This window comes from Aspergillus heteromorphus, assembly GCF_003184545.1.
Source record: "Aspergillus heteromorphus CBS 117.55 chromosome Unknown BO70scaffold_2, whole genome shotgun sequence".
Taxonomy (NCBI): Eukaryota; Fungi; Ascomycota; class Eurotiomycetes; order Eurotiales; family Aspergillaceae; genus Aspergillus; species Aspergillus heteromorphus.
This window is the reverse complement of record NW_020290407.1, coordinates 139,634-154,898: the sequence shown is the minus strand read 5'-3', so window position 1 is coordinate 154,898 and position 15,265 is coordinate 139,634. Positions and strand designations below refer to the sequence as shown.

The 15,265-nt window shown below is 54.9% G+C and overlaps 4 protein-coding genes across 4 annotated transcripts; 3 read left to right on the top strand and 1 right to left on the bottom strand.

Annotated features, from left to right (window-relative positions):
* Positions 1-359: 359 nt before the first annotated feature.
* On the top strand, positions 360-3,758 carry BO70DRAFT_367946 (nuclear import receptor MTR10; the record flags this gene model as incomplete). Its single annotated transcript, XM_025544596.1, has 8 exons — positions 360-491; positions 587-679; positions 736-1,008; positions 1,119-1,209; positions 1,277-2,557; positions 2,606-3,031; positions 3,084-3,614; positions 3,670-3,758. The coding sequence occupies 8 exons, from the start codon at positions 360-362 to the stop codon at positions 3,756-3,758; spliced, it is 2,916 nt and encodes a 971-aa protein (XP_025403136.1).
* A 4,581-nt stretch (positions 3,759-8,339) lies between these two features.
* Positions 8,340-11,841, top strand: BO70DRAFT_75925 (putative C2H2 finger domain protein). The gene is made up of 2 exons (XM_025548695.1): positions 8,340-8,942; positions 8,997-11,841. The coding sequence occupies exons 1-2, from the start codon at positions 8,717-8,719 to the stop codon at positions 11,819-11,821; spliced, it is 3,051 nt and encodes a 1,016-aa protein (XP_025403135.1). The 5' UTR covers positions 8,340-8,716; the 3' UTR covers positions 11,822-11,841.
* A 597-nt stretch (positions 11,842-12,438) lies between these two features.
* Positions 12,439-13,756, top strand: BO70DRAFT_358141 (putative cytokinesis EF-hand protein Cdc4). The gene is made up of 4 exons (XM_025542223.1): positions 12,439-12,984; positions 13,060-13,200; positions 13,297-13,389; positions 13,457-13,756. Exons 1-4 carry the CDS (start codon positions 12,792-12,794, stop codon positions 13,483-13,485), a joined length of 456 nt encoding a protein of 151 aa, XP_025403134.1. The 5' UTR covers positions 12,439-12,791; the 3' UTR covers positions 13,486-13,756.
* Positions 13,757-14,176: 420 nt separating this feature from the next.
* BO70DRAFT_376560 (uncharacterized protein) lies at positions 14,177-15,107 on the bottom strand (the record flags this gene model as incomplete). The annotated part of the gene is made up of 2 exons (XM_025545138.1): positions 14,177-14,968; positions 15,068-15,107. The coding sequence occupies 2 exons, from the start codon at positions 15,105-15,107 to the stop codon at positions 14,334-14,336; spliced, it is 675 nt and encodes a 224-aa protein (XP_025403133.1). The 3' UTR covers positions 14,177-14,333.
* Positions 15,108-15,265: the final 158 nt, after the last annotated feature.

Below are 15,265 nucleotides of genomic sequence, written 5' to 3'. Positions count from 1 at the left end.
AGATCAGCGACGGACGGACGAGCGAGCAATTGCGGCTCACCAACTTTTCCCTTTGGGTCGGTCGTCACCACATCCCACCTCCTCCACCAGTCACTCCCTCCTTCCCCCTCCTGATCGCCCTTTCTGTCCCCCGTGCCAGCTGAACTTCGAGCGCTGGAGACCCGCCGTCCTTCGTCGTCCTTCGTCGTCCTTGCGTGTTTGTTGAATGAGTGTTCATGATCGCACTGCCTAGGTGTTGAGCCTTCCGGCCTGGCTGAACCCCTCTTCTCCCATTCCAATCTACACCAACAACACCCCTCTCCTCTCCCCCGACTCCTCCCCCCCTCCCCCCAAAACACATCCCACTCCACCCGTCCATCATGGCCACTAAGGAGGGGGCCGCCGGACAGGCCTTTGGCCCGGTTCTCGCGGCAGTCGCTACCATGCAAGGAAATGTCTCGCGATCGGACAAGACGCACGCCCATGAGTTCCTCGAGAAGTTCCAGAAATCCGTCGGTCCATCCCTACCCCTCACTCGTCTCCCTCAATCCGGCCTCACGCCCGCTCGTGGCCATGCACGCTGACAATCCCCTGCTGTCTCCTCTAGGTCGAGGCGTGGACCATCACCCATGAAATGCTGCGGTCGCCGGATGTTCCTGTCGAAGCCAAGTTGTTCGCAGCGACCACGCTGAAAGGAAAGGTGAAGCCGAACCCGTGGCCTGTGTTGGGCGACCCTATCATACTGACCGGTATAAGATCATCTTCGACCTCGACCAGCTGCCCGCACCGTCAATACTGGCTCTCAGGGACTCGGTCCTGGGCCTGCTGGTGGCCTTCGCGTCCGGCCCCCGCCCGATCCAGACCCAGCTTTGCGTCTGCCTTGCGAGTCTCGCCATCCAGATGCTCGACTGGAAGGACGTCCTGCCTACAGTCGGCGCGGCACTAGGTGGCAGCGCCGGGGATTGCGTGTTGGAGTTTCTCAAGATTCTTCCCGAGGAAGTGACGGAAGGTCGCAAAATCAATCTCAGTGTATGTTCGGCAGAATCAGCGTCCCATATGTCCACAACCCGTTCCTGCGCGATCGGCTACGACATGGTGCTCCACGACAACTCAGACTCTAATATACTGGAATTGCATAGGAAGACGACCTCGTGGTCAGAACGAAAGAGCTCCTGGAAGACAATGCCGAACAGGTCATGCATCTGTTGATCCAGTATGCCCAGTCATCCCGTATGTTCCCGAGCCCCTGCCCCGCTCTGGTGGTCCTTGCGATCGTACTGAACAAGCCTCTCTTTAGCCACGGCTTCCACCAACCCCCGCCTGCTGGAGTGCATCACGTCGTGGATGCGCGAGATCCCCGCGGCGAAGATTGTTGATTCTCCCTTGATGGATGTGATCCTCAAGGCGCTAGACGATGAGAGGTCCTTCGAGTATGGAGTCGACAGCATGTGCACCTTGTACAGAGATACCCGCGAAGTTGATGATTCGCTGCCCATCATCCAGGCCTTGTACCCGCGCATAATGTCGCTACGCCCGAAGATTGCCGAGTATGCTGAGTCTGAAGACACGGACTCGTACCGGGGCGTCACCAGGCTCTTTGCGGAGGCCGGCGAGGCTTGGGTGGTGTTGATAGCGCGCCTGCCGTCCGAGTTCCGGGGTCTTGTGGAGGCAGTCCTGGAGTGTTGCGCCCGGGACTGGGAGCGCGACGCTATCTCACTCACATTCGTCTTCTGGTACGAGCTGAAACAGTACGTTACGTTGGAGAGGTACAACGATGCTCGGGTGGGGTACAGCGACATCTTCTCCAGTCTGGTTGATATCATGGTCAGACACCTGCAGTACCCGAAGCCGGAGGACGGTGAAACAGACCTGTTCGGTGGGGATCGCGAACAAGAGGAGAAATTCCGCCACTTCCGACACGCAATGGGAGATGTCTTGAAGGATTGCTGCGCTGTTATCGGGGTCAACGAGTGTCTGACCAAGTCGTACCAGCTAATCCAACAATGGGTTTCCCAGTATGCGTCGCAGTCCAGCGATGAGCACGTTCCGAACTGGCAAGAACTTGAGGCACCGCTGTTCAGCTTGAGGGCAATGGGCCGCATGGTCGACCCGGAGGAGAATGTCGTCCTCAACCAGGTCATTCCTCTCATCGTGCAGATCCCGAACCAGGAGAAGGTGCGCTTCCAGGCTATCATGGCACTCGCGCGTTATACGGAGTGGACGGCGCAGCACCCCGAGACGTTGGAGGCACAGCTGAACTATGTCATCTCAGGCTTCCAGCATAGCTCGCCAGAAGTGATTCAGGCCTCCGCGTTGGCTTTCAAGTTCCTGGGCACTGACTGCCAGAAATTGCTCGGTGGCCACATTGCACAGCTCCACTCCTTCTATGAATCTGTCCTGGACAAGCTGAAGCCGGCTAGCCAGGAGGAGATCACGGAGGGTGTCGCCGCTGTAGTTGCCGTGCAGCCTCTCGAGAAGATTTACGAGACGATGAAGTTGTTCTGCGACCCCATCATGGCGCGAATCATGAACCTGGCCAACAACGCCAAGGATGAGGAGGGTCAGCGGGCTGTCGCCGGTAAGTCAGCAGAGCTTTCGAGGATACTTCGTACTAATGCCATGGCAGATCACCTTCAGTTGATTACGATCTTCGTCCTGGTCGTCAACCCCTACGTTTCCCCGAGAGAGGAAAACCCCGCTGTGAAATACTGCGGCGAGATCCTGCCCATCATGACAACAATTGTCATGAACTTTACCACGTCCTCGCCGATTCTCGAACGGGTCTGCCGCTGCTGGCGAAACATGATCATCTCCTACCGCACGGCCATGACTCCTCTTCTACCCACGCTAGCGCAAAGCCTTGCAGGCGGATTCGAGGCGTCACGCGAAGGATGCTTCCTGTGGGCCACCGACGCTGTCGTGCGCGAATTCTCGGACGGTGTCGACTTTGTCGATCCCGCTACCAGCCATGCTGTCTTCCAGTTTTACGAGCAACAGGCGGTCTCCTTCCTGCGCTTCCTGAACGATCTGCCGCCGGAGAATCTGCCCGATGGTAGGTGCCAGATGACTGTTCCTGCACGTCTTATGCTAATTGCCTGTGCCAGTGATCGAGGACTTCTACCGTCTATCTTCCGATGCTGTTCGGTACTACCCCAAGGAGTGCATCACATCCGCTCTGGCGGTGCCGATCTTTTCCGCAGCACTCAGCGCCCTCACCCTCCAACAGATTGACCCTCTTATTGCCACGCTGCACTACTACCATGATCTTTTCAGTTTCGCTTTCGACAAGCCGACTGTGTCCGAGTTCACCACGGCCGATGGAAACTCCTACACGAACCCCCCGGAGATCCGCGAGGCGGTCAAGCAGCTCATCGCTTCGCAGGGCCAGCTTCTCACCCAGCACATCCTGACGGGCATGATGTTCTCGTTCCCGGGAGAATGTTTCCCCGACGCGTCGAGCGTGCTGATGTCTCTCTTCGAGCTCATGCCGGATGATGCGGGAGCCTGGCTGCAGGCGACGCTCCAGATGCTCCCCGCGGGCACGATGAAGCATGGCGAGGCGGAACGGCTGCTAAAGGGCATTTTCGAGAAAATCCACATGGGCGAGACGCGGAAGATCCGGGTCCTTCTTCAAGGTATGATGAACCCAAACTGTCTTGCCGGCTTCAGATTGGCTAACAGAGGATATAGACTTCACCAACTCATACCGGCGACGAAACGTGGCACCCAGAGAAGGCCTGGGGCGATTGGAGGCGACCCGGTTCCGGTTTAGCGGATAGATCCTCCGTCAAGGAGGGGAGAGGGAACCCGGACAGGACTGGGCAATTCAGGAACGAACTCTCAGCTGAGCCAGCAAACAAGCGATCCATCCGCCGCCGGCGCCGACGACGCTCAGCCCTCGAGGCGAAATGGTGGTCCTTGGAAGATTAGCGCACGTCATGCGACCCGGCTGGGGATCGATCAACCAGCGTTCGCGCGCGTGTTGAGAATGAAGTTTAAAATTAGCCCAATCATGTATTTATTTTTTTCCCTGCCTGCCCTGCCCCTCCTCTCCCCTTACCCCTCCCTCCCAGCATCACCCATATACGATGATGATTGCATGCGGTTGTTTCAGAATCCGAACCCGAACCCCACTTCCTGGATCTGCAGGATGAGGATGAGGATGTGGATGTGGAGGATGGACCGCCAGATGACCATACCGGGGACCGCAAACCTGTCTGTCTGTATCCTTGCTTGCCTGCCCGTTCGCCTACTTACTTGCTGGATAGTAACTGGCTGGCTGGTCAGCGGGCGAGCAGGAAGGAGGACCCCGCTTGCACACACACACCCCCCCTTTTCATTTCCGCCTTCTTATCACTTACTACTACTATTACTTTACCCATTCAACACCCGCCATGTAAACCCCATTACCATTACTTGATAGTGTAGGAACTTTAGACAATTTATGGGAATGAACCTGATTTGGCTGTAGATGGTAGATACATAGACATTGTATTATAGTCTTTGTATGCGTGAGGATACTGCTTGTCACTGTCAATGTTACTGTCAAGCCAGTATGATGGCTATCTGTCTACTTTCGGAATATGAATCCCAATTCTAAACCGTGGTTTGTATTTAATGAGTCCTGTGGGGTGTATGGGTTCCTGGAGGGAAGTGTAGCGCAGTGTAACGCAGTATACCGCAGCCAAGCACCAAAGATATTTTTATCTCTGCGGCATGTACTTACTCCTACCGTAGGATCTGTGGTTTGCCTTGCTGTATGGTGTATTGTGTACTGTTTACTGGCTACTGTGTACTGTGCAGGTGCTCTATAAACTAAACTATAAAGGAAACTATAAAGGCTGATTGGTAGACCCTCCTGCGGTCTGCATAGGGCAGGCAGATAGGCAACCATACACTCAGACCGGACCAGACAAGACCAGACCAGATTAGACCAGACTAACCCGCATAGTAGTTTACCCACATGCCTATTTCAATCGGTACATACCATACATATATACATAGATGTCCACATAGTACTTACCTACATAAGTATGTATAAATGTATGGACCGTGACATGAATATATAAAGTATACCTACCTAGTAGCATACAAACGGTAATATACCACCGTACGAACATGAGCTACCTTAGGACCCTACCCTAGGTGGGTAGGTAGTAGGTAGTAGGTAGTAGGTAGGTAGATAGGTAGATAGGTAACACCCCCAGAAGATTCGCAGCGGGATTATTCCTCTCCAATGAACATGACTGATCTACCTACTATACGTATGGAGTAGGGGTAGGGACAGGGTCATGTATGTATCATGTACCTAGAGTCAACCTAGAGTCTAACTATAGTCTACATTCTACAGTCTACAGTTTCAAGTCTAGGGCTTATTGGGCAGCAGTGGCAGCAGTGGCAGCAGTGCGATCTACCCAGCTAAGGTAGTAAGGTAGTAAGGTACTACCTAGATGAGATCTCCTCGGAAGTATTCATCCATCCATCTATCTATCTATCTATATATCCACTTACCTAGGTAGGTAGGTCTTGTGAGAAATAGATTCCGGGTTTGATGTGCGTGGTGTGGCTTGGTGGGTGGGGATTTTACTAGTGTTTTCGTGATACTGATACGCTACCTACTAACTACTCCGTACCTAGATAGAGTCTGACATGGTCGACTTTGACTTTGGTTGTTCTTGCTGTCGCGATTATCAGGGTCCCGGGTCAGAGTTACGTTGGGCAAGCACTGTTGATATCTCGATTTGATGTTAGTGTTGATGTTCGGTAGTAGATCGGTTGTGGTTGGGGCTGGGGCTGTGGATTGGATGTGGATTGGATAGGGATTGGATAGGGATTGGATAGGGATTGGATAGGGATTGGATAGGGATTGGAAGTGGTTATGGTTGTGATTTTTAGCGAGGGGGCTTGCTTTTTTTGAGGTAGGGCCTGGTGGTTGGTTCGTGACACCTGCTTGTTTCAATAGGTGGGCATCATATCATATATCACATCACGTCGAGTCACCAGTGTTGAGTGTTGAGTATATACCTCCTACTTTGTAGTGCGGTTCTATATTAAGGCAGCGGCAGTAGCAGCGGCAGTAGCAGCGCGATGAACTCCGGTTTGACCTTGAGAAGATCTCCTGCCAAGAATCCTTGGATTGATAATTTGTAGGTATTTGATGGGGAGCTGTATATAGCTGCCTAGAGTGAGGATTGGGCTGTTGTTGGCTGATCGCAAGGCAATACGGATAGTCTCAGCCATTCTTGCATGTCCCGACACACTGGGACGGGACACCGGGGACTTCCGCACCGTCGGAACCCCAGGGAATGGCAACAGATATGGCCCAAGACCTCGAAGGCAGCTGTCATAAAAATGGATTAGGCACCCCTTATCGCGGACACATACATACAGACAGACAGACCTTTATCTTAACTTTCTCGTTCCTGAACCATGCTTCTCCGCGGTCTGGTCCGGGGAGCAGGCAGCAGGGAACCAGCGGAGCACGCCATCCCCCGATCCCCCCCTCGAACGTGAACAGGAGCATCAGGAGACAAGTTGAAAGTTAGTTTGGTTAGACGGCTGCAGGTCTCGAACCGATGATGCTTTGTTTTTCTGTTCTCTGCTGCCGGCGCATGATGTGTTTGCCGGAATGTCTTAAGGGGTTTAGTTAGGGTCAGTATGTAGGTAAGCTTCCTGCGACCTGCGGAAATGAAACAAGATTTGCTTTTGCTTTTGCTTTCTCGCACACAGCACAGTACAGCACAGCCACTGGGCTGCCTTTTTGCGGGCGAGATGATGCTGGTTGGGCAACAATGTGTAAAAAAAAAAAAAAAAAAAAAAAGGAGGGAGAAAATCTCCAATCCGCCAATCGAGCCGATCGGGCCTCCGGCCTAATAAGCAGGGTTGGACAATAATAATAATTGCAACGAGTAGTATCTAGGCACTCACTCATGCACGACGCTGGTCCTGATCGACCGACGCGTATGTACCGTGCTAGATTGCTAGCAGGCCGCATGTACGTCACTTCTGGAAACTGGATGCTCGTGTCCATCATACCTAGTATCATCACCCTCGAGCCCACCCATGGCCCGTACATCTTTTCTCCGCGTCGCTACTAATAGGCCGACGGTGACGCATGGATGACCATTGGTCCATTTGAAAGAAACCCTTGCGATTCGGACTTGGAGCAAATGATCGCCCGATTGCCTCTGCAGCGAACGTGGCAGTTCAGTATGTATGTATGGCAGATGGCCCGCCACCCCCATCCCCCGTCCAGGGACTTAGCGCCGCTGCCGCATTGCATGTTTCTGCACCGTTGTACTCCGTATCCGTAGCTCCGGCTGCATTGACCAGAAAAACAGGAGTAGTAGTAGTAGTAGTAGTAGCCATTTGGATTTCCCCTTTTCTTTTCCCCTGCCTTCCGGTCGAGTGTTTCTTGGTGTCACTAGTGTCCGGCACTATGTTGTCTCTAGGGCCTAGGGCCTGGGGTCCTCGCGTGGATGTCGGGCGCAATGTGGTGGTGCCTGGTGGGAATCGATTATCGGGGACCCCTACTCCGTACGGGATCCGGGGAGCAGCCATGGAAGGGGAGTAAGTAGTACAGGGCGATGGAGGATGACGGCCAGTTCCGGTTCTAGCTGGCTTCTGTGGACGTTCTGTGCAGGCCAATGACAATTAATCCAATACCTTAACCATCGGCGACGCCAATGATCATGGCGCATCGCACGATCCTCTCCGTGCCGCGCCCGTCCCCTCCTTCGGACCATAGTCCTCCCAGCCCGTTTGAGCCATGCGGTCGTGGTTCCCGCGGAGTCGTGTTTTCGTCTCACGTTTCTTTTTCGTGCCGGACTCGGGAGGAGTTGTGCGGCTGTGGGATTAGTGGCAAATCTGGAAATCCTGGATGGTGTTGGGTGGGAGTGTGGGAGTGAGTGAGGAAGAATTACCTGGTGGAAGAAGGAAAGAGAGGGAAAAGGAAATAAGACCGATAAATAATACGGGCCCATACTTGCAGTGTGCCTGCCCCACCTCGACCCTCCCGCCAGCAGAATAAATAAATATTCAGGGTCCCTCGCCGCCTCTGGACTGTCTGGTGGTGCTGGCTTGTTGGCTTCTGCAGTGAGCGAGTAGTTGCCTGCTTGCTGTGTTTCTTGGGTCTTGTACTGCGTACACCGCCGGCAGTTCAGCAGTTTGGGGGTGTTTTGTTCTGCTTTCCCCTCTTCCGCCTCCAACCTTCCCCTCTCCTCCGCTTCCCCCCCAATCCCCGTCAATCATACGACCTCTCTCCTCCGACCCTCTCCCTCGCCTCGTACACGTTCCAATTTCGACGGACTCACAGACAATATTCTCTCGCCGAATTGACACTCGTCTCTGGCTCGAGAACCATTCTTGGCCACCAAACCGGCCAGCTGTGGAACCAGCCCGTTGTCCCCGCCCGCCGAGTTTTCCCCACGGGGTTCCCCTCCCCGTGCGTCAGACCCGTTGCAGGCAGCGATCTCCCTGTTCCACTCCTACACAATTCGATCGATCCGACTTCACGGCTCATGGCTGGCTCTACCGGGGCTATCTCCTCGTTCTGATTTGCGATCCCTTTCCTTGCCGATGACGACTGTCTACATCCTCCGATCTGATGAGCGGTGTTGACCAGTGCCGGATCTCTACGGGTCATCTTCGGGGTGTTGGTTAAGGCTCGAGGAATACCCAGCGCGAGGAGAAGCTGCGGGAGTAACCCGCACGGTACATCTGCCGACTCTCCGGCAAAATGACCTTGGCTGTTGCCGCAGTGACTCCCCTCGGCCAAGGGCCCAAACGCATCGACGGGGACATCATGGCGGAAGACGATGCCCTCCAGGCCGCTCTCAATGGCGTCTCACGGAAGCGGAAGAGGGCTCGAAAGATCCAGACGGACCGCAAGTATGATTGTGGTTTTGAGGGATGCGGCAAGAGTTACTCGCGAGCGGAGCATCTGTACCGCCACCAATTGAACCGTACGTGTCGGTTTCCCCCTTCTAGGCATAGCTAACAGTCACTGCACTGGCCAGACACCCCCAAGCAGATTTACCGATGTGACTTCCCCGATTGCCATCGGTCCTTTGTGCGACAGGACCTGTGTGTCCGCCATCGCGAACGCCATACCACCGAAGGGTCCCAGTTGCAGAAGCGGGATCATTTTGCTCAGACAGCAGCAAGCAACAGTAGCCCTCCAAAGCACGCGACTCAGATCATGCCTCAGATGACTTCCAATCTCTCGAGCATTTCTTTACCATCGCCCAAGTACCCCTCGACTCAAACATCAATGGAGGGGCGAATGGATCCTGCACCTTCGTCCAGTGGGATAACCCCGCATCTCCCTGTGTCCTCATCTGCAGGATCTGCTGGCAGTCAGTCGTTTAACTATCAGTCGATAGTCCAACATGGCGTCGAGCTGTCTGATCCCACATTTTCCCAATACTCGCGGTCCAACAGCCTAAGCAACCACACTCTCAGCTCCCCACCGGGACAGTCAAGTACGACATTCAGTCCCCCAGATCTACCAGCGGCACCCCATATCATGCCCAAAGGTCCCGCCATGCCCTCGACTAGCTCGGGCAAACTGGGCCAAAATACGCGATCGCGCCACTCGCTGGCCGAATCGGTCATGACGAACGACATGGATGGGCCAGCATACGCAGGCTTACAGATGCCCGTTGGACGGTACGCAGATATGTCGATGGCACCAGCAACGTCTTCAACCTCGGCATCTCTAGACCACGCAGCTACTATAGGGGCATTGGATTCCATCTCTGGAATGATGACATCTGCGTCTACAATGGGGGAGGCCGGCTTTGACTCGTTGGCTTCCTGTGTCTACCCGGTATTCGGCGGCGAAGCTCACAACCGGTCGCCCTTTGCAATGACCGAGGACTTCACCGCATGGCTGTTCAACGACCCCGTCACAGGAGCATCGTCAATGGGCTACCCAGCAACCACCAACGTGGTGCCAAACTACTTGGATGCCGTGCAACTACAGAACCAGTTCTTCCTCAACGACCCGGCGTATGGCAGCTTCCTGAGTGGCGTCATTCCGCATCACCCCATGAGCGTCACCAGTATCCTGGATCCGGGGTCGCCACGAGCCATCATGTCCGAGGAGAAGAGACAGGAACTCCTGGCACTCATGGGCTCCCGATTCAACGAGGCCGCCTACTCGGTGGTTGCGAAGCGCAAAGATGCGTTGATGGATGGCGACATGGATGATGACGAGCATGTGCTCAGCTTACGCATGATGCAGACGTACATCGGCTCGTATTGGTTTCACTTCCACTCCCAGCTGCCTATTCTGCACCGCCCGACCTTTGTGGCCGACAAGGCACCGAATTTGCTTCTGCTGGCGGTCATGGCTATTGGCGCCTCCACGCTGGACAAGATACACGGAGCGGAGGTGACGGAAGCGGCAGCTGAGCTGGCCAACTTCATCGCCTGGCATCTGCGATGGGAGCTTTTCATGGATGCCGATTTCCGGCCCCCGGCTAAGCTCTGGGTGTTCCAGGCACTCCTGCTGCTGGAGGTCTACGAAAAGATGTATTCGACTCGCGCACTCCACGAGCGGGCGCATATCCATCACGATACAACACTGACATTGATGCGGCGTGGGAGCTCGCTCATCGGCCGCTCCGCCTTGGATTCGCCTGCGAGCCTGCGGGACGATCGGCAGGCCCGGTCGGCCTCTGGCTCGACAATGGCGCCTGACTTTGTGGCTGAGGAGTCGTGGACTCACTGGATCAAGGCGGAGGCTACGAGACGAGTGGCGTTTGCGGCATTTGTTCTGGACTCCACCCACGCCACGATGTTTGGACACTCGGCCAAGATGGTCGCGCATGAGCTTCGGCTGCCGTTGCCTTGCGATGAGGCACTGTGGTCCGCGACCAGCGCCTCCGAGGTGGCTCGTGTGCAGTCCAGCTTGCATGCCAATGGGGTGAAACCCGTGATGTGTCTGGACGGGCTCAAAAAGACACTGAATGGCCAGCGCGTCCGGACGAATGCCTTTGGGCGGACAATCCTCATGGCTGGGCTGCTGAGTGTCAGCTGGCACATGAACCAACGCGACCTGCAGCTGAGCTCCCTAGGCGGGCCGCCGGCGCTCGGGGGCCGGGAAAAATGGCGGGCAGCGCTCCTGCGCGCCTTTGACAATTGGCGGCGCGACTTCGATGAGGCGTTGGGGCAGTCGGCACCAGGCACATTCCCCGGTGGGTACCGCCCCCGATATCCTCTGGACGACGACAATGTCTTCGAGTCGCGCGACGTGCTGCATGGCCTGGCCCACATGGCTTCGCACGTCGATATCGTGGATTGTCAGATCTTCGCTGGTGCCGGCCGGCTGATGGGACGGGCCATCACGCCGCGAGACTACAAGGCTGCGCGCGAGAAGATGGTCGATCGATGGGCCACCAAGGCAACGGCCCGGGACGCCACATTTTACGCCCTGAAGTTTCTCTCCGAGTGCCTGCTGGATGAGAGACGAGCCCTCAACGAGGACGGGGAGGTGTACTCAGGCCGCGACGACTACCTGCTCAACCGGCCGTGGGTATTGTATATCGCCGCACTGGTGGTCTGGTCCTACGGGTATGCACTGGAAGGTCCGATCAACCCTCCCGTGAGATTCAACACGCCTGCCGAGCAGCAGCACGATATGCAAGAGTTCCTGCGCCGGGTGGGCGGCGTGCGCGAGCCCAGTGATCTGGAGGGGGTCAAGGGGCGCAACCGGTGCATGGGGCTGCTGCTGATCCTCCGCGACGGATTCGCCAACACCCGCTGGGAGCTGTTGACGGAGGCCGCCGACCTGCTGAGCAGTTGTATCAACAAGCTGAATGGGGTATCCAAAAGTTGATGGGATTGTTGTCAACCTGTATCTTCATTTACTTTCTATTTAGCGTCTGGGTGGATCCTTTGTACCGCGATGGAGGTCTGTTTTGCTTGTTCTTTGTTCTTCGTCAATCAGTAGGCTGTCTGAACATTTACGCGTGATGACGGGATACCAGGAGGATAGCGTTGCTTTCTGTATATGAGGTTCTTGATCCGGTTGGTTCATTCCAGTCCGCGTGAGCATCACGTCATAGCATAGTTGGATCGTAAGAACTGACCCGATGACGAGGGACTCTATACTGCTAGTATACAGAGCAGATCCCGGGGAAATAATAGGGGCGGCAGGGCGGCAGGGCGGCAGGGCGGCGGCCTCAGGTGTCTGGTTACCACAACAACGAACCCCAAACAGATTAGCCCGCCCTGTCCTTTGCTCTCCACCCGCCTCACCTCCTCCCAATCCTTCCCCCTTCCCCTCCTGCTGCATTCCAACTGCCTCGTCCTCCCTGCCATTGCCCGTTCCGGTGTTTACCTCCCCCCCCCTTTGCCATCCCTCGCACCCAGCATTCTGTTCGTGGAACACCCATAACAATCAGGACATCAACCATGGTACGTGGCCACCTCTCATTCCCCATGCGGCAATGAATGCATCATCGTTTCGGGGAGAGACCGCGTGAGGAGACGTCGGATAGCATCAGATCAGGACCCTGTCTGCTGTCTGCTGCATGGCCCAGGGATAGCTAGCGACAGAGGCAGCGACGAACAGAGGATTGTTTGATTGTTGTCGTCGTTGTCGGCGTCACACTTGGATCCGTCCATCCATCCCGGCCCCGACTCCGACCCTCCAATCCAATCCCTTTGCTTGTTTCCGTGGTTCGGCGCCGCTGCTGCTGCTGCCCATCCAACCTCACCTTCTTCTGTCTTCTGTCCTGCTTCTTCCTCCCTTCCCTATCTCCCCTCCCCCAATCCTCTGCGTTTCTGCATCTGCGTCCGTCAAAATGTCCCGATCGCCCGATTCTCACACTCACTCCGACCAGGCCTCGACCAACTACAAGGAAGCCTTCTCGCTCTTCGACAAGCGCGGCACCGGCAAAGTCGCCATCGAGTCGCTGGGCGACCTCCTGCGCGCTTGCGGGCAGAACCCCACGCTGGCGGAGATTGCCGATCTGGAGAAGAGTATTGGGGGTGACTGTACGTTGCCTTATTCATATCTATACTTGTGTGATATGGGAGATGGGGATGGGCTAACATTGGGTGGGGTGGCAGTCGACTTCGAGTCGTTCCTCAAGGCGCTTAACCGCCCCGGCGGCTTCCGTGATCCCGGCGAGCCGGATGAATATTGTCGGGGCTTTCAGGTGTTCGATAAGGATTTGACGGGGTTTATCGGTGTGGGGCAGTTGCGGTATAGTATGTCTACCTTTTTACCAGATTGGGTGAGATGGGAGAGGATGGATATGAAGAGAGTGGGGGCTGGTTAAGATCGGATGGCTAATAGATATACAGTCCTGACGAACCTCGGCGAGAAGATGTCCGACGATGAAGTCGATGAGCTTCTTAAGGCTGTGGATACTAGCTCTGGCGAGATTAACTACACCGGTACGTGCCATTTACGCAACCTACTGGTCTGGTCGATATGCATATGCTGACTCGTATTTGTCTGCAGACCTCGTCCGCACCATCCTCGCCAACTAAACGACTCACGTATCGATACCCTCCTGACGCTCCTGATGATTTCTGTTACATGCGATCTGCGATCCCTCTACCAGCCGTGCGGCGTTGCTGGAGCTAGTTTAGTTTAATTGTATTGTATATGTTGCGATTGACACGATGTGGTTGAGTAGCTGTTTTCGGACAGTGGTATGCTGCGGTATGATTGCTGCTTAAGATAAATATAGCATGAGTTGGTGTCATGGTACATGGATGACTTGCTATTATTGTTACATGGATCAGTTGCTGTTGATGAGATAAGTGTAGTAACTAACTATGTAGGCGTTGCTGTTTACAGGTAGATATAGTAGAGTACATGGCACCGTCTCACCTCCCCGTGCGGATCACGCCGATACGGATCCCCATATGTCCCCCATATTTCCCCAATAGGTAATACTCCGCACCTACTACCTACAATACATAAGGAAAAGAGTGTTAGGTTAGTTCGTGTTCACTAGTATCATAAAAAAGACCCAGAATAAGATATTCCTATCCCAACCACCCCCTCCACTCCTTATCCCCCTGCCCCCGATGAACATCCCCCTCCCCGCCCTCGAAATCCATCATAGTCCGCGTCTCCATCAACGCCCCCGGCAACAGATAAACCACCCTCTCCTTCTCATTGCCAGCGCCATCCTCCCCATCCCCATCCCCATCCCTATCCCTATCCCTATCCCCATCCCTCTCCTCCTCATCCCCTTCCACACCCTTATTCTGATGTTTATGTTGTGTCAGGTGTGGAAAATGCACCCCATCCAGATAATACCCCACGACAACATGACACCGCCCACAGCGCAGGAACCACCGCTTCTCGAACCCGTCCTCGCGCCGGATTAGGGTTGCTTTTCGCGAGGGGATCGTTGTGCGCAGGAGGATGGTGTAGTGGGGTTGGGGCTGTGGGTTCTTTGCTGAGGTTGGATTGGTTGTGGTTGTGGTTGGGTTTGTGGTTGGGTTTGTGGTTGTGGTGGATGGGAGTGGTAAAATGAGCGCGGCGTCGCGGGCGGGCTCTTTTCGGCGCGGGAGGGTCGCGATGGAGCGCGTGCTGGCCAGGAGGAGGTGGTTGCAGAATGTGCAGTGGGAGGTGTGGATGGGGAGGGTTGGTTTGGGATTCGTGGTTGTTGTTGGTGTTGTTGTTGTGGTGGTGGTGGTGGTTTGGGGGGTGAGGATGGGTTTGGGTTTGGGTTTGGGTTTGTTGTTGTGGTGGTTGGTGTTGGTGTTGGTGTTGGTGTTGGGGGCGGGTCATTCTGGCGGTTTTTTTCTGTCGGTGGGTGGTGGTGGTGGTAGGTGGTTGATAGTGGGTTGTAGGTGGTTGTTGATGGAGTAGGTAGAGAGGTAGGTGGTTTGGTGAGGACGAGGAGGATGTTGGTTGAGATGGTCGAGCTGTGAGTTGTGTTGTGGTGGTTGGTTTTTAGCTTATCGATAACTAAGTCTGTCGGCAGCTGGACTGGCTGACTGCCTGCCTGACTGCCTGCATGGCCGGGTCGGTCCCGAGTCGGGTTTGGTTTGGTTTGGTTTGGTTTGGTTTGGTTCCACGGATGGGTGGTGGCTTTACTTCACTTTCTCTTACTCTTGTTTTGTGCTGCTGGTGTTGGGTGAGTGACTGGCATTTCTTATTTTATTTTATTTTATTCTGTTTTATTTTGTTTTGTTTTCTTGGAAGTGTAAGTGGGGTTTTTATTGAACCTGCAATGGAGTTATTGGAGGTAACGTAGTAACAAGAAGTTGGATTGTTTGGTTGGTGGGCAGGAGTATATATCTGCTTCTA